Here is a 27,946-nt window from a genome sequence, read left to right as displayed (position 1 = left end):
GGTGGAACAGCATATGCCGAAGGATGCGTGTCCGAGGGGGGGGCTCGGACGCTAATATGCGAATTCTGGGGGACCGGCCGACCTCCCAGTTTTAACCAGGCTTATTGTGACAAGCGGGCTATGTCATGATGGACGAACCCCTTCCCGCCTACTCGTGGGACCAAAATATGAATTCTACTAAACTAACCAAAAACCAAAGTGGAGAACGGAACTCCCTAAAAAAGTCCGGAAATGGGGTCAATGACCCGTCAAACTCCAAGGCCCTAAAAAGGCCAAGGAGTTGCTGAGATGGAGAAGCCCCCCACAGAGGGGCAACATCTGGAGGCGGGCTGCGCCGGTGCGAAGGAGGTTGCCAAGGCTTCTTCTTCCAAAGCGGGGCTAGCCATGAGACCACCAAACGGCGTGAAGAGGAACCCACCAGCGTCAACCTCTAAACCAACTGGCTGGGCCCCTAAGGCGAACCCTGGTCCTGGAGCGTCTCACTCGACGCAGCTAAAGTGCTCTTTTAAAGATAGGAGAAGAGCAGCCTTCATTTTAATGAGGGCGGACCGAAGCCAACCCGGACCAGGCCGAGATTATTAAGTGGGCAAGGGAGGACTTCCAACCGGAAAAGGCGGGTGTGAGGCTGGATCCCAAAAATCGTGCTGGGTCAGATCCTGCCAAGGAGATCGCGCAAAGCGTGAAAAGGCAAGAAGAGGAAGGCCAAGCCGCAGCCGTCCAACCGCTCGTTCGCCGAAGTGACGAAGGGAAGAACCCTAATTGGAGTCCTGGACAAGGGTTCCAAAGATGGGCTCATCCCCAAGGACCTTTGGCGACGAGTGGTTAACGAGTTGCATGGACGCTTCGTGGAGGAGATGCTACAGAGCCGAGGACCCCCACCAGAATGCGAAGACGCAGGATGCTTTCAGGGTAGCGACAAGGTAATTGCCTAAGAAGTCGCGCGATCGGTAGAGACCTACAAGCGAATGGTAGCATCGCTTGGAGAGGTCTACCCCGGGGCTAAGCTGGTGGCGGTTGACTGGGGGGAGATCCCAAGTAAGCCGAGGGCGCGAGTGTGACTCACAGAAAAGCCAGCCGACCCTAAGACCATCCTGACAATGCTTAGGATGTGCAATCCGACGCTTCCCACGGCGGACTGGAGAGTCGCAAAGGTCGAGGAGGCGGTAGAAATGCGGAGGCAGGTCGTCCTCACACTCAACGAGGGGACCGTGAAAGCCCTGGAAAGGTAGGAGCACCGATTAAAGTATGGATTTGAGCATGTGACGGTCCGTATTTATAAATCCGATGCGAAGAGCAAAACAGAAGGTACCGGGCTGGAGGCAGATGCACAAAAGCCAGACTTGGAGAAGCCGACCGAGGAGGGGCACCCGGAAGGAATGTCAGATGAGGAGGAGGACATCCTGGAAGGGTACACCTCAGAGGAGAGCGACTTGGCGAGGGCACTTAGTGGAGTCGGAATGGAGGAGGACTCTCTGCTGGGCTCCGAGACGGAGGCAGAAGTTACTGTGGTGGAGAATTGTAAGAATGTCCCTGACAATCTTGCAGATAAACCTCCATCACAGTAAATCAGCGTCAGCTGGCATCCAACTCCACCTCGCCGAGAGTGGAGCTGATGTGGCCCTCATCCAGGAACCCTGGATCCTTGGAGAGGATTCTTGGGTTGGGGGCGTCGGAGTTTAGGCTCTGCAAAGCCGATAATACAGGTAAAAGGCGAGCCTGCATCCTCGCAAAAAAGAACCTTAACCTCTTTTTGCTACACAATTTCAGCAATGAAGACCACGTAGCCGCAGCCATAGAGAGCCCAAATGGCCCTCTAAGGATATGTTGGGCGTATATGGGCCACGACCAGGAGGCCCTCCCCCGCACCCGCTAATCAAACAGCTGGTGGAAGACAGCAGGAAGCACAAGATCGACCTGATCATAGGTTGCGATGCTAACGCCCATCATCATTAGTGGGGAACTAATGATTGACACGAACGAGAGGGGTGAGTCAATCTTCGATTTTATCCTAGGCTCCAATCTTTTGGTGGGTAAAAGGGGTACAGAACCCTTTTTCATAGTCAAGAACAGAGGGGAAGTACTTGACGTCACTCTTTACTCTGAATCCCTAGCAGACAGGATTGTTAGTTGGGGAGTCCTAGAGAAACACTCTTTCTCGGACCACCGATACATAGAATTAGTGGTCAAAAAAAAACTAGATAGTTCCTTGGGGAAACCTCCAACAGGGGACGTTGAAAGTAGGGAAGCCCTGAATGCCATGGTGGACACGCTCACGGTAGCGTGCGCCAGGGCATTCAATAAAGCTTGTCCCCAAAACAGATCGGGCAATAGCAAGTCAAAGAAACCACCATGGTGGTCGCAAACACTTGCGCCCTTTAAAACCAAGGCCCGCAAGGCCTTTAATTTTGCCAGCAAAACAAACTTGGAGACAGCCTGGGAGTCGTATAAAGCGGACCTTAGGCGATATAACAGAGAACTTTTGCAAGCAAAAAGGAATGCCTGGGCCAAGTTCTGCACGAACATTCATCAAACATCAGAGGCCTCCCGACTCAGGAAGGTCCTCGCCACTACTGCACCAAATGTAGGATACATTAAAACCTCAGAAGGTAACTGGACATCGTCCAGCAGAGAAACCCTAGAGGCTCTCATAGAGACACATTTCCCGGGATGCTTTCGAGAAGACACAAACCTGGAAATGCAGACACAGGAGAATAGCCCCTCCCCCCCCTAACCAACTTGAATACCTATTGAGTGACAGGTATCTCAGCTGGGCAATAAATAGCTTCAAGCCTTTCAAATCCTCAGGCCCAGATGGCATTGTCCCGGCTCAACTAATTAAAGCCGGTCCCAATCTGAGGTCTTGGGTCAAGAAGGCTTTCTCAGCAATTTTCAGGCATCGTACCCGCAATGTGGTTGCGGACGAAAATCGTATTTATACCCAAGGCGGGAAAGCCATCTCACTGCACCCCTAAGGACTTCAGACCAATAAGCCTGTCGTCCTTCCTTCTCAAGACAATGCACATTGGGATGAAATGCCTTTATTTTGGCCAAAACCTAATAAGTTCGTGTATAAATAATGTTACAATTATTTTAATATATATAAATATATATATATAAATATATAAATAATGTTACAATTATTTTAAGCTAAGAAATGTCCCTAGACATCGAAAATATTTAATTTGTAGCCCTCGTCTTGCACCAGCTGTTCTTGCACGTGGTGCATGCAAGCTTGCTGATTAGTGAAGTTCCTAAATTTTGGCGTTCTCGTATTTTTAAACAGTTTGACCAATTGAAATACCTTAAATTGGAAAATATTTTGTCATGTTTTTAAGGTAAAACGTAAACAGTAATTTTGTTGATTCTAACCTAAAAATATTTGTGTTTCGTGGAGCATATCTAGCAAGATACAACAGGATTCAAATAACAACTTATGTGGTAGTATGAGTTATTATATGTATATTCAGATGGCATTTAAATAATTTGCGGAAACTTGCGGGGGCGGGTTAAATATTTCAACAGATTCAAACAAGGTTGCTATTCGTCGAGGTGACCTACTAGAAGTTTGGCTGGATAAAAATCGCAATGTCAATGCTACTTTTGACTGGGTTTGCGTCGAAGTAATTCCAAATGATTTTCCGGAAAACGATTTGGAGGTGATTAAAAACAAAATAAAAAACTTTCTGTCTCTTATGACGAAGGAAGTTTACGGCATAAAAGAAGACTTGCTTCCGAACTTGCAAAGGAAAATTCAACAGTTCTACTTGTTGAAGCAGATGCTATGTCTGCTAAGAAGGCCAAAAAAACGGATATTTCTCACATATTAAAAACGACAATAAATAGTCCTAATAGACACATAATAAAACACACATAGACAATAAATAGTAAATAGTTCAAAATTAAGGCAACAACTTTCATTGAAAGAGCCTATACCATTATCACCTGATGAGGCCCTAGCATTTATTATGCTCGTTTTCCAAGCAGCAATATATTAACATACGCTTAAAAAGTATCGAAAAAAACTGCAACGAAAAGGTGAGAGAAGCTAAGGAAAAGTGTCGGCCTATAGATATAATCGTATCCGATACTATTGCCGAAGTGCCAATGCAGAACTTACTGAACCATACAGCATCTCGGATCATTTTATATCAAAAGCCTGTTTTCCAACAATTTATTGATATAAATAAAGTAAAGCTAATAGTAAGCTATGGTTTTGACGGTTCAACCGGACAGAGCGTTTATAAGCAAAGGTTTAATGCAGAGGTCGGCACGGCCCTATCTCGGGGGCATAGGAAATTTCTCTGCCCGAGCTCTGCCACACACACACAGTATAAATGTGTGAAACGTCATGCTCACAGCCTACTTTCTGCTATTCGTTACTAACACTAATGCGGTAAAATCATATCAATGTATTGGGGTGCCGACCACTGGTTTAATGATACCGAACCCATTTGCCTGGACCAATCTTTGTTTGTCACTACCATAATTCCCCTTCAAATGGTGGATCAAATTGGGAGAATTATTTGGAGAAACAGATATCCACAATCCGTTAAATACTGCAGGCCGCTAAAAATTGAGTTTGCTAAAGAAAGCCGGGATCATATTTTGAATTCCAAATTTCTTTTGATTCGCAAATAAAAGACTTAAAGCCATTTATGTATGAGGCGGAACAATTGAGAGTGGAAGTTCTATTCGAAGTACACATGACGCTCATCGATGGAAAGGTTTTGAATATATTAACGGGCACTAATTCAACACAATCCTGTCCAATTTGTGGTGCCAGTCCGAAGGACTTTTTAAATGAAACAGAGGTTAACAGTCAAAAGTTCAAGCCTAAACCAAATTCTTATCAGTACGGAGTTAGTCCTCTCCACGCATGGACTAGGTTTTTGGAATACGTTCTCAACATCTCATATCGTGTAAGTATTCAAAAGTGGAGAATTAGTACGGACTCTGACAAAGAAATAATGATGGTACGCAAGAAGGACATTGAGCGAAAGCTTTGGTCTGAAATGGGGTTACATATTAACAAACCAAGTCAGAATGGTTCTGGAAATTCCAACGATGGCAATACAGCACGAAGAGCATTTTCGGATGTTAAATGATTTGCCTCAATATTAGAACTGGATGAAGAGCTTTTAAACAAACTACATATCGTTTTAATAGTTTTATCATGCGAATATGACGTTTGTTTTAATAAGTTTAAGAAATTTTGTGAAGAAACGCTTCGTTTGCATTTAATTAAATATCCGTGGTATCCAATGACCGCTACGGTCCACAAAATTTTATGGTTCATGGTCCAGAAATAATTAATTCATCTGTACTTCCTGTTGGTTGCTTAGGCGAAAACGCATCTGAGGCTCGCAACAAATATTACAAGCGCGATAGGATTTTGCATGCCAGGAAAAAAAGCCGAGTAAACAATTTAACAGACGTATTTCACCGAGCTTTGGATTCCTCTGATCCTTACTTATCAAGCATCGCTCAAAATCACACCCATTGCCAAGTGAAGTTATTGCACTTTTAGTCCCTCCAAAACCGGAAGATGCTGCCCAAAAATATAGTGTTGAAGACGAGTTTGAAAGTATACTATATTTTGATCTTGATTAAGAAGAAGAACGTTTAAATTAATACAAGTTTATGTACATATTTTTAAGTTTTCGTTAATTAATATATGTTATAATATGCAAAAATAAAAAATATAAAAATTTTCTAACAATTGTGGATAAAAAATAAGGAAGAGAAAAGTATAACTAATATGAAAGTGTAATTAATATGAATTTTATAAATACTGCAGTTCAATTATGTGGGAGGCAAGGCTGTGGGGTTAAACAAAAAAAATCCGAAATTCAAAAATAATATAAGCAGCAAATTTCAACTTTCTAGCTTTAATATTACGGTTATGGCATATCATCCCAATTTGCAATGGAGAGACTAATCAGCCTCCATATTAATCTTACTTTAAACCCAGATGATATCTCGGGATCACAGCATGCGTATAGGAAGGGCCGATCCACGGATACGGCACTCCACAAGATCACTACTTTCGTCGAAAAGGCACTTAGTGACAAGGAGTACGCACTCATAGCTTTTCTAGACATAGAAGGTGCTTTCGACAACATCCTACCAAGCTCGATAATCAATGCGCTGACGGGACTAGGAATAGACAATCCTATACGCCTTATAAAGCAGATCCTGGTAAACAGGACTGTTGAGGCGTCACTAGGAGGAGAATCTATTCATAGATACGTCAAAAGAGGCACTCCGCAAGGAGGCATACTCTCACCCCTACTGTGGAACGTGGCGGTTAATAGCCTCCTACGATCCCTAGAAGGTGGTGGTTGCAAAGTTATCGCTTACGCGGATGATGTCGCAATTGCCTTCTCTGGGAAGTTTCCCCTGACTCTATGTGACCGCATGACGGACAAACTTAGGGTCCTCTCAACATGGGCAGTTAGGAATGAACTAGGTGTAAGCCCATCCAAAACCGAGCTTGTCCTCTTTACCAGGAAGTACAAAGTACCAAATTTAATGCTTCCAAAACTATCAGGAGAAACACTCTCCCTCAGCGGTAGCGTCAAGTACCTAGGGATTATGCTAGACAGGAGACTGGACTGGAAGTCAAACACCAGGGATAGAGCTAACAAGGCAACAATCGCGCTCTATAAATGCCGAAAAGCCATTGGCCTTAAATGGGAAATGTCTCCAAAGATAGTCAGATGGAGGTCATAAGACCCATCCTTTTCTGGTGGTGGTCCTGTGGCCTGCTCTCACAAACTCCACAATTAGAGAGAAACTTAGGAAAACGCAAAGGATGGCGGAGGTCTGTATCATAGGCCGCCTACGTACAACACCGACTGATGCCCTAGACTTCATACTTGACCTATTACCTGTAAAGATAATGGGCTGTTAGGCTACGCGAGACGGGCATATGGAAAAGGACCGACTATTAACCTACCAAGTTGGACCTACACCATTGCACTATGGGGTTTTTGACCACTTTATGTGGCATTTAATCATTTTTTGAAAGTTTTCTGATTTAAAAAAAATTAATGGGAATGTATTAAAAAAACATCAAACTATTATGCCTCATACTCAAAATATTAATTATTAGCACCATATGTTAGCATAACAGCTGCAAAGTCAGCTGTTGCATCCGAAAGCACGTGCGCTAAGTTTGCAATTTTCACATAGTGATTTGTGAAATTAGATTATTTGTTTAAAACTCCATTTAAAAAGAAAAATAGTAATGGACACTGATTTCACAGGTTTGTACTACATGGTAAATGTATTAACTGTTTAAATTGTGCGTGTCTATACTAAAATTTTGTCATTTTATAGATGCACCTTAAGCTGAATTTTGGGAAACAAATTTCAACTTTGGGAAGAGTTTTGAAATAGAAGGAATAGAAAGTTTTCAATGCGTCCAAGCGTATGTTGTAGCGTTGTCAATACTGAGAAAAGGCTGTTAGTCTTATTGTGCACTTCTCTCCACTATTGGTGCAATTTGAATTTTTCTTAGATAACCTCACTTTCTCCAAAGCCGATTTGGTCGTTGCTTGGAACAGCGAAAGGGGCCGGGCTGAGCAACAAATGGCTGTACAATGTTTTTTTAAACGCCATAAAAATAACAATGTGGATAATGCCGTTTTGATAAAAAAAAAAGCCACTAGTTTTTAATGGAAGTAATGGAAAATACGGTGCTTCCAGTCGGCTATTTTGGAGAAGAAGCATCTGAGTCCTGAAACAAGCTGTATAAATCAGACAGGCGTCATCATTCAAAAAAGCACAACCGAGCTATGGATACATCAGATCCAATTATTTCGTCCTTAATTTATCGAGATGCATAAAAAACTAAAGAGTCTTTTACTTCCAATTGAGGTAATTCAGATGCTTTCGTACGAATTCGAATATAATGTTTGTCTCGAAAATGACGAATTTAACAATTCCAGCTTGTTTTCTTAGATAATATTGATATATTGTAGAAAATGAAAAAAAAAAAAAAAAAGAATAATAAGATTAATACTACTGTATGAAGGAATTTTTCTTTTTTTAACTTTTATATGAATTTGTATGGAAGAACACTGAAATCCGGTATTTTAAACTGATAGTTCCCAGGGAAAGCGTTATCCGATTTGGTTCAAAATTGCTATATCCTATTAAAATAGCAACAAATATCAGCTCCTCAAATTTCATTATTTTATCTTAACTTTTACCAAATCGTTTCTATGGGAGCTACAGGATATAGGATAACGATTGTGCAAATAATATATGTGCAAATAATAACGATTGGTAAAGTTTCATGTCGGTATCTCCAAAACTGACCGAGTAATTAATTAATGCCACAAAAACAGGTCAAAAACCCAATAGTGCACTGCACGCCAATGGAGGCTAAAGACTACTGCGTACCTGTTGACCATCCCACCTTAAAATACCTTAAAATATAAGGTATCCATTTCAACAAGAGAGGAATGGGACACACAAATCCCGGGACCAGACGGTTTTCTTTATATTTACACAGACGGTTCAAAATTGAATGGCCAGGTGGGAGGCGGTTTACATTGCGAACGGCTGTGTCTAAATGAGTCCTTCAGACTCCCCGACCACTGTAGTGGGTTCTAAGCAGAAGTAATAGCTATCGGGGAAGCACTTAGATCCCCAGCACTTACTGGAAATCCAGACACAATCTGTATCTTCTCAGACAGTCAAGCGGCACTCAAAGCCCTTTACGGATTCTCATCTAACTCCAGGACAGTGAATGACTTTATGGCAGAGCAGTATGACATCCACCTCATATGGGTGCCCGGACATAGGGACCACGAGGGAAATTGCGCCGCTGACGAACTAGCAAGGGCAGGTAGTACCAATCCTCTCCTCCCGGAGAAGGAACCAGTAGGCATCCTCTTAGCTACGTGTATGCTAAAATGCAGGGATCACTTTGATCACGCAGCACTGAGAAAATGGAGAAATCTGCAGGAATTTACGCATGATATGGCCTATCCGCTCTAGGAAGAGATCAATGATGCTTATCGCCCTTAATAGGCAGGACTGTAGTCTGGCAGTCAAGGCCATTACGGGACACTGGTTAATTGGAGCTCACGCGGCTAGACTAGCGGTGCCACATTATGACTACTGCAGGAGCTGTGGGGATGTAGAAGAGGAAGAGACAGTCGCACACCTCCTATGTCAATGCTCTGCGCTGGGGCGCAGCAGCACTCACGGATCTAACAGACCTCGCTCCACGCAGACTCGTAGCCTTCATCCGTAAATCTGGATGGGACCGCGAGCCGCCGCAGGAAGGATAGCATACTCTTGGGCACATCAGTAGATAGGAGGGGAAAGGTCCCCTTTTTGGGACCTTAGTGCTTTAGGGTATAGTGTTTTTTTAACCTTATATATATTTTTATATTCTTAATTATTAAAATGGAATTTAAACTCGTCTGTTTAATGAAGTCTTGTAACAAGACAATGTCCTCATCCCAGCCTACCATCCATTGCTGTATGTATGGTATGGATCTTTTTATGTATTTTAATTTTTAAAATAGGCCACCGATTTTGAATCGGATAGAAATCAGGACTACTGCCTGGCCAGTCTAATGTTGATATTCGATTTTTCTGCAAATAATTTATTACCTAAATTAAAAAAAAAAATACTAGAAATTTAATACTTTAAAGGGACCTTCACCTGAATTTTTTTGAAAAAATCGATTTTTTTTTTTTTTAATTAAATGAAAGTTCTATATGTCTAGAATATATGTACCAAAGGATATTTCGATACGACGCGTATTTCTTGAGCTAGAGCGTTTCAAATATACCCATGATAACAAGAAAGCTATCTAAAGGCAAAGTTTCTTAAAACTTTAAACGCGTTTTTCTCGAAACCATGTTTTCTAAACTCATGTCAAGCACAGGGCTCGTTCTATTGATTTATTTCCTTCATTCAAGAAGCGTTTGAAAGTATATACTTTTTTGTATGGCTTATACCTAAAATTGACATGAAAAATGGTTTATTTATAATTGTTAAAAAAGATCAAAATAAAAAAAAGGGAAAAAATGCCAATTTTTTTTCAAACGCCCATAAAATTGGTTTATTTTCACCAAAATTGATTGTCGTTAGGTATAAGCCATAGGAAATTTCATAAATTTTAATAATTTATATACATTTCTAATTTCACTTCACTACCAGAGGCCCGACACTTGACAAAGCGGAAAAAACGAGGTCGACGAGATCCGCCATTTTGAAGGCGCCATTTTGAATTTCCTAAATATTGAATACTTTTTTTTATCGTAAATAAACAACGAATCAAAGTTCAAAAGCTCAACTTCGTATGTCTTTTCATTTTCCCGCAATCCATTCTCAAATTTTGCTTCATTTTCGGCCAAATCCAGGTGAAGGTCCCCTTAATTTTTCTTTAAACAACTCTTTAAAGAATAAAAAAAATACATCCCTTTTTCTTGCACGATAGCAAGGACCTGAGTCGTCCTGAAAGATTATGTTTGGGGCATGAGAAAGTTGCTCCTTCATTGAGGGTAGAAGGCACAAAAAATTGTGTCATAGTGCCCGTGGGCGCTATGACACTGGGCGTTATACCATGTACCCGTATTGTAAGCCAAATAGATTATTTTGGTTTCGTTAGAAAAAATGACGTTTTGCCAATCATGTACAGTCCAATTTTCGTGCATTTTCACCAACAAGCTTAATATTTTCGATTTTAAGGCCAGTATGGCTTTTTGGACATTTTCAACATATTTAATATTTTTTCGACATATTCAAAAAACTATATTTTTAAAACTAAATCGACATATTTAGAATATGGATTTGGTGGAGTATACAAAATTTGGAAGTATTTATTTTATTGACGTACTCACCGAATTGGTCATTTTTCCAGCAAAAACAGCCTGCTCAGCGGATTTATGCTTCTCACGCTGTTCGATTTTTAAAGTTAAATATAAGGTCCGTATTGGAAAATAAACTGCTTGGGGATAAAGACGTCCAATCTGCATTAAAAATAAAAATAATCAAATAGATTTTTAATTTTCGAACGCCAAGTTAAAGCTTAAATATATGTTCTTCATTGGAATGTCATTCCAAACGAATAAAGTTTTTAATTTGCCATTACTATTGTAAGTCACAAGGATAATCAATATAGATTTTTCGGTTTGTAGAAAATATGTTTTTTTACATAGTCAATAAGATATAGAGCGTTTTTGCGTTAAGAGCCTACAGCCTTTCTAGCTTCTCTCGAATCACGGAGAGATTGAAAGAAAAATAACTATGAAGAATAATTTTGGTCAGAAACTATTTAAAAAATGTATGCTTTTAAATTTAAGAAAAGAAGGTCGAGGATGGGTCAGGACGTCAGCACCAGAAGTGGAGAGACGGAAATTTAATGAAACATTGGTTAAATAATCAAAATACAAGGGGCGATAACAAAACCATTTTAGAAAAAGATAGGCATAAATTATGTTTGGCTGTCTGGATATTATAAGTATAAGGCTGAGCCGGAATGGTAGAAGGCTAATACGTAGTTTGAAAAAACTGTGCGAAAAGATCGGCAATCGCCTGATCGCAACGGAGATAAAAAATACACTAAGCTCTTAAAACATTCCGCGTTATTTACGGTGAAGTTAGACCGAGCGACTAAAAATCTTTAGTAACGAAGAATCAAAGTACTGTACGAATTGTAAAACCTGTTTTTTTATGTTTATTTAAAAGTCTAACTTTAATATTCTTTTAATTTAATATATGCCTTACCAAAGCGAGTACCTAACACAAGTCTAGCAGTCAACCTAATGACTGCCAAACATGCCCTCGGTATTGACCCGTTTTGCCAAAAGCTCTGCCTAATTGAAAGTCCGTACGTTTTTTTGAAAAATTTGATTTTCATAGACTTTCAGTTTTTAATGCTTATTTACTTCCGCTCGCTGAGGTGTTTGCAAATCTTTGTTATTTTGGACATCCAATTTTGCCTGCTTTCCTATAGGCCGCCGTGTGAGTAGTCCAGTGGGTTCGCAATAAAGCGCTGCGCGTCTGCCCGTCCTTCGCTAGTCGAAGCTCGTAAATTATTCCGTTCTTCCAGAGCTTCTTGTTCGCCTAGTTTGCCTGTGTATCAAACTTCGGAATCTGTCTGCGATCTGACCTACAATTCAAAAACCCTTACCAAGTAGAGTACCAATGTTTTCGAGTACCCAATCATGGTTACCCATGATAATCGTCATGGGTTGCTCCTGTCGCCAGTTGCTCCTGGTAACAAACGTCTCTTGCACTAGCATAAATGCATCTGTGGATAGAGAGTGGCTCTACTCTAGGTGTACGGCTCGGACTGTCAAGCACGTAAAGAGTACTCCCAATCGCTTGGGATGGGTCCAAAGAAGTCGATTACTGTGTTTGTAAACGTAGCTCGTTGTTTACCATATCGTTGACTTCCACCTCGTTCAGTTGGAGTTGGAATTGCCGATTAAAATAGTCTATTAGAAGATCCGCGATAACATTGAGTGAGAACGAGCGAAACCTACACCACAGAAACCTTTTTCATATGCAATAGCTCGAAAGATGTCAGAGTGAGAGCGAGTTGGGAGTTCCAACGTTTTAGCGAGAACAAAACGAGAGTGCAGTTTGCAACCTGCTTTATCGCTTCAACTCGCTCTCAGCGTACGAGTGTTTATTTTCATTACCGCATTAATAAATAAAAAATATAACACTGTAGCTAGCTTCTCCCAAAGCTCCATACTCCATACGTGTGACTCCATACGTAATTAGGCGACTGCTTTAGGCGACCAGGCGACACAATTTAATATCTTATGTTCAATGTGTTAAACTATATTTAAGGAAATGCGAAGTCCCCCGATGTGTTGAAGCTGAATGGCCAAACTGCCTGCAGAATTAGTTTCGCCTGTGTAATGTAAAATCCAAGTAAACCGAGCGGATCAAATATAGGCATGACCAAACTCAAAATAGTTCTTTTCATCAGCGCCCGGTTAACATGTAGTTTGTTGGTTCATGGAATCTAGTCTGGGTCTACTGGGCACTCGGGCTCGTCGAAGTTTCCCATTAAAGCTTGCCTCACCTTTATGGAATTCGAAATCCATCCTCTCATCGTAAAGACTCGTTCTCGTTCGTATTTTTCGCACCTTTACTGCTAAGCGTGTCATTCCGGCTTCAGATTTGCTGCTTTGAAGCCTGTCGTCTACGAAGGAATTTCGTAATATATACAGTTTCCTGCTTGTCATACGATTATCGATTTGGCTTTTTTTAGATTAGTAACAACATCTATCGACAAATACCGGTATGTCGGTTATTTCAACTTTGCATTAGTATTTTTCATTAACTGAATAGTTTGAATGGGCACTCAAATAGTTTTTTTTTTTTAAAGAAAGCTTTGCAACATTTCTTTAACAAATGAAAAACTACGCTTCCTTATCTATATTTCCTATGGAGAAAACTTGTTCCAACCCAATTTCGGGTTGTTCCAACCCGAAACATTTTTTTTAAGTTTGAGACAAAATGGGAGCAAAAACGAGAGCTAAACAAATTTGAGTGCTTACACTGTCAGTGTGCCGGCAGCGATGCAGTAGAATTTGCAACCCTGTTTACCCCACCTTCCCCTGTTCACCCCTTCTAAAACCTGTGGTCTCAATACGTATAACTCTTGCGTAAGCACATTAACATTTACAGTCCGTACAGTACAGACCAATCAAATGTATCGATAATGCTTTTATGTTTGTGAAAATCAACTTTACAGAAACAGCGAATCTTATTTGCCACGCATTGAAAGTTCTGATCGATACCAGAAATGGTTTCGATTGAAACCTCAAACGTGGGATGATATGGATCCTCTGGGGTTGAAAACTGTGGAAAAAATGGTAGCATCAGACGAACTTTCGAATTTCTAAACTATTTATTCTAACCTAATTAACCTAGTTTTCTAACCTAACCAAGTTTTTATTAATATTGTAGTATTATTTTTTAGTTTGTAAGTTAATATTATGTAACTGTCGGGTCAAGTAGCAAGCAACTAATTTATACACAACAATTAATTAGTAACTGATGTTTTGCTGGTCGCAAGCCGACTCTCTTTCGGCCGCTCGGCTTTGCTACTTCGGCGTTTATAGTTAGCGAGCATCCACTCAGCCTATTCTGAAAGGTTGGCGCCACTCTTGTTCATCTCCTTACTGCGCTCGCATCCTAAATTGGATTTCCCATATTCTCCATAAATCCTCATAAATCCTAATTTCATATGCGGCCTGAATAAAGTTATAACGTTGAACCTAATTAAATTCTGATTTTTTATTTACGGCATTGAAAACGCTCAATGACCAAACATTGGTGAACCCCGACGTGATCGTTAATATATTTATATACACATAAACAAATTACTAAAACAAAACAAAACAATTTTGTAAACAGTGTGATGTGAAAAATTACACAGCCACACAAAAAAAAAAAAGTGTCCGGGTTGGGAGATCAGAGTACCTTATCCCTATGTATTTTGGACCGCTGAACACGAATCTGAAGTCCGTTTTGGTCCTGCACGTGTACGTTTCTTCCTAACCTCAAAAAAAGTTTTACATTTTTGGAGGTATGCGACTTTATTTTTAACTTATTGGATTTTCATGAAACTGGGTACCCAGGGGTTTTTGCGGTCGCTGATTACGAATTTGAAGTCAGTTTTTAAAATTCAATATGGCGGATCCAATATGGCGGACGAATTTATGAACAATTTTTGGATTTTCATGAAATTGGGTACTTAGGGGTTTTTGGGGTCGCTGATTACGAATCTAAAGTCAGATTTCCCAAATTCAATATGGCGGATTCAATATGGCGGACGAATTTTCAACAATGAAAATCCACGAATTTTTTGAAAATTCGTCCGCCATATTGAATTTTGAAAATCTGACTTCAAATTCGTAATCAGCAACCCCAAAAACCCCTGGGTACCCAGTTTCATAAAAATCCAATAAATTAAAAAAAAAGTCGCATACCTCCAAAAATGTAAAACTTTTTTTGAGGTTAGGAAGAAACGTACACGTGCAGGACCAAAACGGACTTCAGATTCGTGTTCAGCGGTCCAAAATACATGGGGATAGGGTACTCTGATCTCCCAACCCGGACACTTTTTTTTTTTTGTGTGGCTGTGTTATCATACGTGGCTAATAAGTTGTTTACAATAATAAACAAATTATAATATATTATTATATTATACATACATACAGGCATAAAAATAATCGTTAGTTCACAAGCACACATACATATTTACGATCCACAACGCAAGTGCATTCGCCCGCGCATAGACTTCATACAAACATACGATCCACAACGCAAGAGCATTCGCTCGCACATACTCTTCATACAAACATACGATCCACAACGCAAGTGCATTCGCTCGCACATAGCTTCATATATATATACATTCCACAATTCCGCTACGGTTCTGAGCGCACACCTGACCTGTCCCACGTCGTGTTCGCCGCGAGCAAATAAAATTTATTTCGGGTCGTTCGGAACTCAATATAATAAATCATGAACTCCAGCGGCGCCGTCACAGGGGCACCCACTCCAACCCGGAGTGCTATTTTAAATTGCAAGGCCCTGGATATTCTCCAGGACTTACAGAGGATCCAAGGAGCTATTCAGCCTATTTCCAAGGTGGATGATGCCATGCTACACGTGCGACATGGTCAGATAGCCACCATGTTCAGCGACTTCAAGGCCATCCACGGGGAGATTGAGGATTTGGACATTTTGCAGATCAGCAGTGACCTTCGATGGACTGTTTCGGAGCTCGTAGCGACGATGCAGGCGGAAATTGAGCACGAGACGACCCTTTGCTCATCTCAAATTGCTGCCCACTCCAACCTTGCCAACGGAGTGTCCACCAGGCAGGCTGACCCAGGGTTAGGTCAAAGTTTTCAAGTGCTGCCTCCTTTGCCGCTCCCTACGTTCAGCGGTGGATACTCGGAATAGGCTGAATTTTACTCGATCTTCTCTACCATCGTCGGCAGCAATCCTCGTATTAGTAAGGTGGAAAAGTTGCAAAGGTTGCGATCTTGCCTTCGGGAGTCCGCTTTCGAAGCAGTTCGTTCCTTGGAAGTCTCCGACGAGAACTATGATGTTGCGCTGAATTTATTGGAGAAACGATTTAATAACCGTCGCTTAATATTTCAGGCACACGTGAACCAGATTCTGGGCCTCAGTCTATTGGAAAGTGGCTCAATAGCAGCTCTTCGAGGTCTTTCGGACAAATTCAATGCCCATATGCGAGCCTTACAGAATTTGGGTACTTCAGTTCAGATCGCCAGCTGCATCATCGTCCAAGTTCTGCTTCAAAGGTTGGACCCAGCTACCCAGGCCAAGTGGGAGGAGTCAAAACTCCTCAGGTTCAGACGCCATCCCTACTTGGGAGTCGATGGCCGAATTTTTGGAACAGCGGTGTAGGACGCTGGAGGCTATGGACGTGGCCATGGCTGCATACGCCCCGGGCGCTCATGTGGGAAGGCGTCGAAGTGCAAATAATAGTAGATCATCCTTTATTGTTACTAATTCGCTTCCCTCTACCTGTGCTCTACCTGTGCGACCTACCTGTTTTCCGCCCACAGCGCATCGACCTTCTTATCGGAGCCAGTCTGTTTTATGAGCTGTTGTGTGTTGGGCAAATTAAGCTCTCAGCCGGCCTGCCATTGCTGCAGAAAACTCGACTTGGATGGGTCGTGTGTGGAGGCTGTTCACATGTCCAGAGAAGATCACTCGTTTCCACTGCCCACAAGGATGTTCCGGAGAGCGCAATAATGCTGGATGATCAGCTCGATTCTCTGCTCCGCCGGTTTTGGGAAATCGAAGACTGCTCCGAGCCTATTGTGAAGCGGACGAAGGAAGAGCTAGATTGCGATGCGCATTTCGTGCAACATGTTGCTCGGCTGGATTCCGGCGCTTACGCTGTGCGGCTTCCGTTAAAATGTGGCTCTAAGCTGCTGGGAGAGTCGTACCCCCAAGCCGTTCGACGATTTCTTTCCCTCGAAAGGAAGCTCTGTCGCCGTCCTCAATTAAAGGAGCAATATGCTGCCTTCATAAAGGAGTATCTGGAGTTGGGTCACATGTCTCCAGTCCCTTCTGATGCGAGCGTCACTGGCCAATACTTTCTTCCACACCATTGTGTTTTAAAGGAGGACAGTTCAACAACCAAGCTCAGGGTTGTCTTTGATGGATCTGCTGTCACAACTTCTGGGTATTCATTGAATGACGTGTTGATGTCTGGCCCAGTTATTCAGCCAAAGTTACTGCATATTCTGTTAAGGTTCCGATGCCATCGGGTGGCCCTTACTGGAGATATTTGTAAAATGTATCGTTGCGTCAGGGTTTTTCCTGAGGACAGCTATCTTCAGTGTATTCTTTGGCGGGATTCCACCCAGGATGAGTTACAGGTTTTTAAGCTGGACACGGTCACCTACGGAACGAAGCCTGCCTCATTTTTAGCAGTTCGGACAATGCATCAGTTGGCAGATGATGAGCAAATAATGTTTCCAAAGGGGGCCGAAATTCTGCGTCGCGACTTTTATGTGGATGATCTGCTTTCCGGAGGCGACTCTATAGATGAAGCTATTAGCATAATGCACCAAACATCCGCGATTCTTGCCAAAGGCCATTTTCGGTTAAGGAAGTGGTGCTCCAATGTTGCTGACGTTCTGGATAAGGTGCCTGAAGAAGATCGGGAGTCTTTCCTAAAGTTTGATGATGGTAGCAACTTCACAAAGACACTGGGTCTTGCTTGGGATCCTGCAACTGACCGCTTACTATTTTCTTTTGAAGGTATTCAGTCAATCTCAAAGCCCACTAGGCGCATTGTGCTTTCTTCAGTCGCTCGGCTTTATGACCTTGTTGGTCCTGTAATTTCAAAGGCAAAGATCTTTCTCCAGAAGCTGTGCCCTGAGTAGTTGTCCTATGATGAAAGTCTTCCTCAAGCTCTTCACTGCGACTGGTATTTGTAGCAGCTTTGTTAGTACGCAGCGCGCCGAATTCCCTAGATGGGTGCTAACATCGAAATCCGAGGTGGAGGTCCATAGATTCTGTGACGCCAGCATTGAGGCGTATGGGGCATGCGTTTATGTCGTGTCCAAGGGCGCAGGATCTGCAAGCTATTTACTCTGTTCGAAGTCCCGAGTTGCGCCGTTAAAGACTGTTACGGTGCCGAAGCTGGAGTTATCGGGAGCCGAGTTGTTGGCTCGACTTATGTCGGAAGTAGAGCAGTTGAAGGTCTACGTTGGAAAGTATTTTTGCTGGTGCGATTCTGCTGTGGCTCTGTCTTGGATTCGAGAAGAACCATCTCGGTTGAATGTTTTCGTCGCCAATCGAGTTTCGACCATTCAAAAGCTAACTAGAGATATGGAGTGGCGGTATGTTCCCACTTCTTTGAACCCAGCAGATATCCTGTTGCGTGGTGCTCTTCCCAATGAATTGGTGGGGAATAAGCTGTGGTCTCACGGTCATCCGTTTCTCATTGGATCCCAAGAGGCGTGGCCACCCAAGGTCCCATCTGAGAGATCAACCCTGGAGTTACGTGCAAGGGTCCTGCTCATTCAGTCTCCGTACGTGGATATAACAGCGGTTTCTAAGTACGCTAATTAGTTTCCAGCACTGCAGAGAGTTTTTGCTTACGTATACAAGTTCTCTCAACGAATTCACCACAGCGGTGTTACGGCAAGCGATATAAAATCTGGAACACAGCTGTTAGTGCGACTAGTTCAGCGTGTGCATTTTTGGGAGGACATAAAGGCTCTTCAAAATGGAAAAGACATAGCGGTATCCAGTGCCCTTGCCTCATCCTCTCCCTTCTTGGACAAATTTGGACTGTTGCGCGTAGACGGTCCAAGAAGACCAAGAAGCCATCCAGTTACGCAGGCTATAATTGTTGACTTCCATGAGCGAAATTTACATACCGGACCTCGCGCACTGTTGGCAATTATTCGGTCCCAATATTGGCCAATTGGGGGGAGAAAAACCGTGACGAAGGCATTACACAAATGCATCCGATGCTTCCGGACTAAACCTCGGCTGTTGGAGCACATTATGGCTGATCTCCCGGAGCACAGCTATCTTCAGTGTATTCTTTGGCGGGATTCCACCCAGGATGAGTTACAGGTTTTTAAGCTGGACACGGTCACCTATGGAACGAAGCATGCCTCATTTTTAGCAGTTCGGACAATGCATCAGTTGGCAGATGATGAGCAATTAATGTTTCCAAAGGGGGCCGAAATTCTGCGTCGCGACTTTTATGTGGATGATCTGCTTTCCGGAGGCGACTCTATAGATGAAGCTATTAGCATAATGCACCAAACATCCGTGATCCTTGCCAAGGCCATTTTCGGTTAAGGAAGTGGTGCTCCAATGTTGCTGACGTGCTGGATAAGGTGCCTGAAGAAGCTCGGGAGTCTTTCCTAAGGTTTGATGATGGCAGCAACTTCACAAAGACACTGGGTCTTGCTTGGGATCCTGCAACTGACCGCTTGCTATTTTCTTTTGAAGGGATCCAGTCAATCTCAAAGCCCACTAGGCGCATTGTGCTTTCTTCAGTCGCTCGGCTTCATGACCTCTTAGGCCTTGTTGGTCCTGTAATTTCAAAGGCAAAGATCTTTCTCCAGAAGCTGTGCCCTGAGTAGTTGTCCTATGATGAAAGTCTTCCTCAAGCTCTTCACTGCGACTGGTATTTGTAGCAGCTTTGTTAGTACGCAGCGAGCCGAATTCCCTAGATGGGTGCTAACATCGAAATCCGAGGTGGACGTCCATAGATTCTGTGACGCCAGCATTGAGGCGTATGGGGCATGCGTTTATGTCGTGTCCAAGGGCGCAGGATCTGCAAGCTATTTACTCTGTTCGAAGTCCCGAGTTGCGCCGTTAAAGACTGTTACGGTGCCGAAGCTGGAGTTATCGGGAGCCGAGTTGTTGGCTCGACTTATGTCGGAAGTAGAGCAGTTGAAGGTCTACGTTGGAAAGTATTTTTGCTGGTGCGATTCTGCTGTGGCTCTGTCTTGGATTCGAGAAGAACCCTCTCGGTTCAATTTTTTCGTCGCCAATCGAGTTTCGACCATTCAAAAGCTAACTAGAGATATGGAGTGGCGGTATGTTCCCACTTCTTTGAACCCAGCAGATATCCTGTCGTATGGTGCTCTTCCCAATGAATTGGTTGGGAATAAGCTGTGGTCTCACGGTCCTCCGTTTCTCATTGGATCCCAAGAGGCGTGGCCAACCGCGGTCCCATCTGAGAGATCAACCCTGGAGTTACGTGCAAGGGTCCTGCTCATTCAGTCTCCGTACGTGGATATAACAGCGGTTTCTAAGTACGCTAATTCGTTTCCAGCACTGCAGAGAGTATTTGCTTACGTATACAAGTTCTCTCAACGAATTCACCACAGCAGTGTTACGGCAAGCGATATAAAATCTGGAACACAGCTGTTAGTGCGACTAGTTCAGCGTGTGCATTTTTGGGAGGACATAAAGGCTCTTCAAAATGGAAAAGACATAGCGGTATCCAGTGCCCTTGCCTCATCCTCTCCCTTCTTGGACAAATTTGGACTGTTGCGCGTAGACGGTCGGCTAAAAAATTCGTCGTTGGATTTTGATAGTCAGCATCCAATTATACTTCCAAGAAGCCATCCAGTTATGCAGGCTATAATTGTTGACTTCCATGAGCGAAATTTACATACCGGACCTCGCGCACTGTTGGCAATTATTCGGTCCCAATATTGGCCAATTGGGGGGAGAAAAACCGTGACGAAGGCATTACACAAATGCATCCGATGCTTCCGGACGAAACCTCGGCTGTTGGAGCACATTATGGCTGATCTCCCGGAGCAAAGAGTTAGCATTTTCATTTGTTTTGCTACCAAAGCCGTCCACCTGGAACTTGTAAGGAATCTGTCCACAAGGTCTTTTTTGCAGGCTTTGAAGCGTTTTATATGCACCCGCCGAAGGCCTCAACATATTTGGTCTGACAACGCAACCAACTTTGTTGGAGCCAAAAACGAGCTAAAGGAGTTGCGCCGATTATTTCTAAGCGAAAAGCATCAACGGGCACTGCTGGAGTTCTGCTCTATGGAGTCCATCGATTGGCATTTTAATTCTCCTCGATCTCCGCATTTCGGTGGTCTGTGGGAAGCGGCTGTTAAAACCGCCAAGCACCATTTTTACCGAGCTGTCGGATCTGCAGTTCTTGGATTCGAGGAGCTGCGAACGCTGCTGTGCCATATTGGGGCTGTTATAAATTCACGACCCTTATTGTCCCTTTCAGAAAATCCTGCAGACCTTGATGTTCTGACCCCGGCTCATTTTTTAACTGGTGGTCCGTCAGTCAGCTTCAAAGCTGAACTTCAACCGGTTGGACAGCTGGCAGCGCGTGTCTTTCCTGCAGCAGTCTTTCTGGTCCCGATGGAAGGAGGAGTACCTAAGCCTTCTCCAGCAGCGCGCCAAATGGCGCGCCTCCGGTCCTGCCTTGGCCCCAATGATGTGGTGCTAGTAAAGGACGAGAATTTACCTCCGATGAAATGGCCGCTTGCGAGAATAATGGAGCTAATCCCTGATCGGGATGGTATCTTTCGAGTGGCGGTGATAAAAACCTCATCTGGAATTACCAAGCGAGCATTGACTAAGCTGTGCCTTTTGCCCCTTAAGGATGAAGTTGGAGTAGAAGCCCCAACTGGGGGGAGAATGTCGGGTCAAGCCGCAAGCAACTAATTTAAACATAATAATTAATTAGTAATTGATGTTTTGTTGGTCGCAAGCCGACTCTCTTTCGGCCGCTCGGCTTTGCTAATTCGGCGTTTAAAGTTAGCGAGCATCCACTCAGCCTATTCTGAAAGGTTGGCGCCACTCTTGTTCATCTCCTTACTGCGCTCGCATCCTAAATTGGATTTCCCATATTCTCCATAAATCCTCATAAATCCTAATTTCATATGCGGCCTGAATAAAGTTATAACGTTGAACCTAATTAAATTCTGATTTTTTATTTACGGCATTGAAAACGCTCAATGACCAAACAGTAACCATGTAAGGATTTATCCGTTGGCGAAATAAATAATTAAGATCGGGAGTTATCGACATTAGACCACTTAAATTCTGGGATATTAAAGTCACTATGAGCTACAAGCTGGTCACGACCGGTCATAAGATTGAAAACGGATTAAATAGCGTACAAATGATGCTAGTATGTGGGCGGTTCAGACGAAGGCGGTATATATGAACATGTAATGTATAAAGATTTAGCGGACAAAATGATTTTAATGCAAATAATTTCTAAATCACAACCCTCTTTTGATTTTACCCTTTTTAGAAGTAAGTTGGGAGTCTATCGAAATGAGGACGCTACCCTCTCTTCGCAGAGGTCGATCACGTCTAAAAGTGGTGTACTTACTTGGAAAAACTTCGGAACAAAAGATCCGGCTTAAACCAACTTTACGTAAAGGCTATAATATGCAAAGAGAGAACTATTATAATATTGTTAGGGACTTTTCTACGTAGCCCCCTTGTATTCTGACAGAGGTGAAAGGTTGGTCAGTGGTTCTCATATGCGGAAGTTTCATTCCCACTGGTTTTAAACTTTTTTATTTACGGTACTGGGCTGATGTTCTTGGACGAAAATGTTCTCGGGCGAAAATTTGGATAAACAAATCGTCATGAATATAAGCGGGGGCTTGAAAATCTTAAAAGATGGCGTCCGCCTTATATGTCTATATTCATATTTAGTTATGTCCTCCAAAAGTTAAAAAGCTAGTAACAAATTAACTAGAAGTTTGTAATTGACAATGCCATCGATATGAAGCTCCTCTTCAAAACTTATCTTACTGACGTAAATCACAATTCATTTTTCAAGTCTGCGATCTATACAACAAATCACATATGAACACAAAGGGCAGGATCTATACAACGCCATAATGCGCTATAATAAATTGACTTCGCAATGACTAGGAAAACTCCACGTCCAGCATTCCCGCTAAGCCTAAATAACTTATAACTAATCATCAGAACATTCACAAATAATTCTCCCGCTCTCCCAATAGAGCAAAAGCTATTTGCCAACAATTCTGTGTTTTTTGGTTTCTGAAAAGTACAAAATACTCCATCTAATTCCATTTATGTAGTATGTTATGATTATCTAGTTTTAAAGACGTAAAAAATTCTTAGATTCTTGGATTAAAATGAATGTACTATCTGATGGACGTAATAATTCCTTTTTTTTTTTTGTTACTTACTTGACTCAACAGGTTTAATATTACATCGCCATCAAATTGTTCCAAGCAACACAATAATTGAGGAATCCACGGTAACCAGTAAGATGGTTGAATTCCAGACACATATTTTTCCAAAGTGCTTATTAGAATGTTAGTTTGGGTATCATATGACAAGAACCATAAAACTTTTGCAATGTATTTTCGTGTTTTGCTCTCATTTTGATTACGACATGCATGCAAATAACATATTAAAGCATTTGTCGCTAATGGTATTTGTTTTTCTTTAAGAAACATTTGTTCCATATAATCTCCCCACATAGCCCAGGCTTTGGTAAGACCATCATGAAGCTGCACTGCTGCACTAAAAGACTTTCCAGCTTCTTCAGCGCGTCCGATTTGCGACAATAACAGTCCTTTTAATGCATAAAATTCTGAATTCATTTCACCAGTGAAATACTTTAAGTTGGTGGATTCTATAACCTCCAGGGCTTCATTTATTTCGTTTCTTCCAGATGTCGATGGCATTTGAAGATAACATTTTACTTGTTGGCGAATTTTCTAAAAACGTGTAACGAATACAATTTTAGTAGTTATATTATATTATATTATATTATTTCTTCTTATTATATTATTCATATGTTTATGTTATATATTTATTTGTATATTAATTTTTATTTATACCATTTATTTATTAAAAAAATTTCTTTAAGTGTATAACAGTAAATTTTGTAAACAGAAGCTGAAGCTGGCAGCTATAGGATATAGTCGGCCGATCCTTACAAAACTTGGCATGTCGTATTATTTTGCCAAAAATAGCGCTCATGTAAATTTGAACTCTCTAACTCTAAAAACACCGAAGTTATACCATTTCCGATTAATCAGTTATATGGCAGCTATAGTATGTAGTTGGCCGATCCCGGTCGTTCCGACTTATATACTGCGTGCAAGGGATAGAGTGTGTGCAAAGTTTCAAGTCGATAGCTTTAAAACTGAGAGACTAGTTCGCGTAGAAACAGACAGACAGAAGGACAGACGGACAGACAGACATGCTCATATCAACTCAGGAGGTGATCCTGATCAAGAATATATATACTTTATAGGGTCGGAGATGTCTCCTTCACTGCGTTGCACACTTTTGGTCAAAATTATAATACCCTCTGCATAGTATAATAATTAAGAATAAGAATTAGTTCTCAATTTTAATAAAATAAATAAAAATAAAAATTATGATTCAATTTTTATTAAAAAAAATAAAAATAAGTGTTAAGATCAATTTTTATTATAAAAATTGAAAATAAAAATTGCATGCGAATAACTTCTTAACCGAGTGGACTATTAAAAAACCGATTACATATTTATTATCTGTGGCGCAGTACCTTTCAAATGATTTATGTCAAATGTCCCTAAAGGACATAATCAAGGATTCCTTAATAGTTCAATAAATAACAGTGTTCATTACAAAAGGAAGACTCGATTATGTGAATTATGTGAAGACAAATTTTTTAATCGGCATCGGTAATGGCAATATTACTCTTTATTAAAAAAAAAACAGGTCCTAAAAATGTTTTAATTAAGGATTCCTCAATTATTCAATTTATTTAGTTATATTTTTACTAGAAATTTTCAAGTGTGGGCCAACCATGTAAAATTCTTTCGATTATATTGAAATATTTGTTGTATGAACTTCGTTTCAAGCCAAAGCTTAAAAAATCGCCGAAATATAATTGTTCGCTTTGCAATTTTTGAGTGGCTATAAAAATCGGTTCTTGTGCCGCTAACAGCAAGTTAATTTCCTCCCAATTTGATTCTGTTAACTGCAATGTATCACTAAGGTTTTCTTCTGAAAACTCCTTGTATACGCATACGTTTTTCAACATAGTGTACGTTGAGATCCACCTTGTTGGCACATCCAGTAGAGGTTGGGGATGTATCCATAATTTTAAAATAGTATTGTAATTTTTAAGTGTAATGTTATGCATTTTATTTGTTTACCTATGAGTCGGAGTTCGCAATGTTTTCATTATGGATCGTGCGCTGCCGACAAGGAATCTCCGACTCCTCTCTTTTAGCAGGTCATGAACAGCTAATTGCATGGAATGGGCGGCACATCTAATCGAATGTATAGAGTGAACGCGAATATTTTTCATAAGGTCGTCACAATATTCAGAATTCAATTCTTGGTTCAAGAAGTCGATCGCGGTAATGACATTCTTGCCATTGTCTGAAGTGAAGACTTGCTACTTTCTTATTAAAAACTCGTTCAGCACATTTTCAATTTTCATGCTTAAATTCAGTCCCGTATGCCTTTTATGCTGCTGAATCACACCAAGAGCCTTTACTTCAATGCGGTGGCCTCGATAGTATTGGACATTGATTTTCAATATACCCCTGATGACCCACACTAGAAATATAACTAAATAAATATAATAATTGAGGAATCCTGGATTATTTCCTTTAAGTGGTACCTTTATACAGGTACTGCCCCACAGATCATAAATGTGTAAGCGGTTTTTTAATAGTCCACTCGGTTATTATTAGAAGTTATTAGCATTCAATTTTTCGTAAAAAATTGAATAGTAACACTTATTTTCAATTTTTTTTTTTAAATTGAATCATAATTTTTATTTTTTTTTTATAAAAATTGAAAAATAATTCGTATTCTTAATAATTATTATAAAAATTGAAAATAAGAGTTATATTTCAATTTTTGTCATAAAAATCAACAAATAATTTTCATTTTATAATTTTTATTTTAAAAATTATAATAGTTACGGTCCCTGCATTTAATTATTCCAATTCGGCTGAAAATAGCCTCATTTCAGATTTCCAATTTCTTAGAGTCGCTTCAGATTGAAAACCAAAACAATATTTGGGTAAACAGAAATCCAGACTCAAATCCTATGAATTATCAACAGCCAACATCTTTACAAGGTACTAATTATAACAAACCAGTGAAAGGATAGCGTGAATATTCAAGCGATCAATCTAAAATGGAAATGGAAAATTTTTATCAAATAGCCTCGGATCCAAAAGAAGAAATACAAATCCTTACATCAGAATAACTATTACCAATCGCCCATTTAAATGTTTAATAGATACAGGAAGTTCAATCAACCTAATAAAAGAAAATTATTTTAATTTCCCACAAACATTAAAAACGTCAGAAGTGCACACAATTAATGGTGTAATTAAATTAAATAAGTCCGTAAATTTCAAGTCAAGTAAACTTTGTCCGATCGACCAACCATTTTGGGTTCACAATTTTTCCCAAAAATATGATATATTGATAGGAAGAGAGTATTTAGAAGCATGTGAAGCTATAATTAATTATAAACAGGAAACAGCCACTTTGAGCGGATTTGAAGAAAATAATAAATTTCAAATAATGAATATCGAAGTCTACATGAAATAACTATTGATGATAAGTATCCGATACCAGTTATGGATGAAATACTTGACAAACTTGGAAAGTGTCACTATTTTACAACAATTGACATTGCCAAGGGTTTTCATCAAATTCAAATGGATGAAAATTCTATTTCAAAAACAGCTTTTTCAACTAAAAATGGACATTACGAATACAAACGAATGCCATTTGGTCTGAAAAGTGCGCCTGCAACTTTCCAACGTTGCATGAACAATTTATTAGAAGATTTAATATACCAGCATTGCCTTGTTTATACGGATGACATAATTATATTTTCTACTTCATTAGAGGAACACATATTGTCTATAAAAAAGTTGTTTTCAAAACTTCTAGAAGCTAATCCTAAACTTCAACTTGACAAATGTGAGTTTTTGAAAAAGGAAACCGAATTCCTTATAATAACAACAGAAAGAATAAAGCCAAACCCCAAAAAATTGAGGCAATAAAAGAATCAATACCAAAAACCCAAAAAGAAATGTCGGCAATGTCGCCCTAGGCGCAGTATTATCACAAAATCATAAACCTATTTGTTATGCTAGTAGAAATCTTAATGAACACGAAATTAATTATTCAGCAATAGAAAAATATCTTCTGGCTATAGTCTGGCCCACTAAATATTTTAGGGTTATCTCTTTGGTAGAAAATTCGAAATTCTTAGCGATCATAGACCATTAGTTTGACTTCATAATATAAAGGAACCAAATATGAAACTACATAGATGGAGAATAAAGATGGAGAAGATGTAGAATAAAATTAAACGAGTTTGACTTCACTATTAAATATATGCCGGGAAAGGAAAATCAGGTAGTTGATGCTTTGTCAAGAGCAAAGCTAGAAGAAAATTTTTTAGGAGAATCACCGGATAGTACCCAGTAATTACCCACAATAGCAACAGTACATAGTGCACAAGAAGACAATCAGCATTATATAGAAATATAGGAAAGACCTTTAAACTATAACAATAGACAAATTGAATTTCACAGAGGAAATTCAAATGAAGTTAAATTGACTCAATACTTTCATAAAACCAACCTTAAAATAATGTATAAAGAAATGACCCATGAATATGAAAAAGAATTAATTAAAGAATATTTATGCTCCAAAAAAGTGTTATCTATTTTCCTTGTGAAATGGACTTAATAATATCTCAAAATGCTTATATAGAGATTATCAGTCCAAATAACTTAACCAAAGTTATGAAACCCAGTACAATATTAACAGATGTCCAAACATTCGCCGAATTCAAGGAAATTGTCCTTAAAGCTCACGTAGAATTATTACATCCAGGAATAGAAAAAGAAACAA

At 40.6% G+C, this 27,946-nt stretch overlaps 1 protein-coding gene and 1 long non-coding RNA gene across 11 annotated transcripts in view; one reads left to right on the top strand and one right to left on the bottom strand.

Annotated features, from left to right (window-relative positions):
• Positions 1-27,946, bottom strand: part of Nipped-A (Transcription-associated protein Nipped-A) — a 172,588-nt gene that overhangs the window by 15,697 nt on the left and 128,945 nt on the right. For all 10 annotated transcript variants that reach the window (XM_070278853.1, XM_070278849.1, XM_043210464.2 and 7 more), the window contains 2 exons: positions 23,236-23,772; positions 10,870-10,998 (listed from right to left, as the gene is read on the bottom strand). In XM_070278853.1, the coding sequence (XP_070134954.1) occupies positions 10,870-10,998; positions 23,236-23,772 (666 nt within the window). The remainder of the gene's footprint in view (positions 1-10,869; positions 10,999-23,235; positions 23,773-27,946) is intronic.
• LOC138926112 (uncharacterized) overlaps positions 1-27,946 on the top strand; it is a 101,632-nt gene that overhangs the window by 69,630 nt on the left and 4,056 nt on the right. The gene's annotated exons all lie outside the window — the stretch shown is intronic.

The sequence above is a fragment of the Drosophila bipectinata genome, chromosome 2R (genome assembly GCF_030179905.1).
Source record: "Drosophila bipectinata strain 14024-0381.07 chromosome 2R, DbipHiC1v2, whole genome shotgun sequence".
NCBI classification, from domain to species: Eukaryota; Metazoa; Arthropoda; class Insecta; order Diptera; family Drosophilidae; genus Drosophila; species Drosophila bipectinata.
This window is presented reverse-complemented; position numbering and strand designations above follow the sequence as displayed.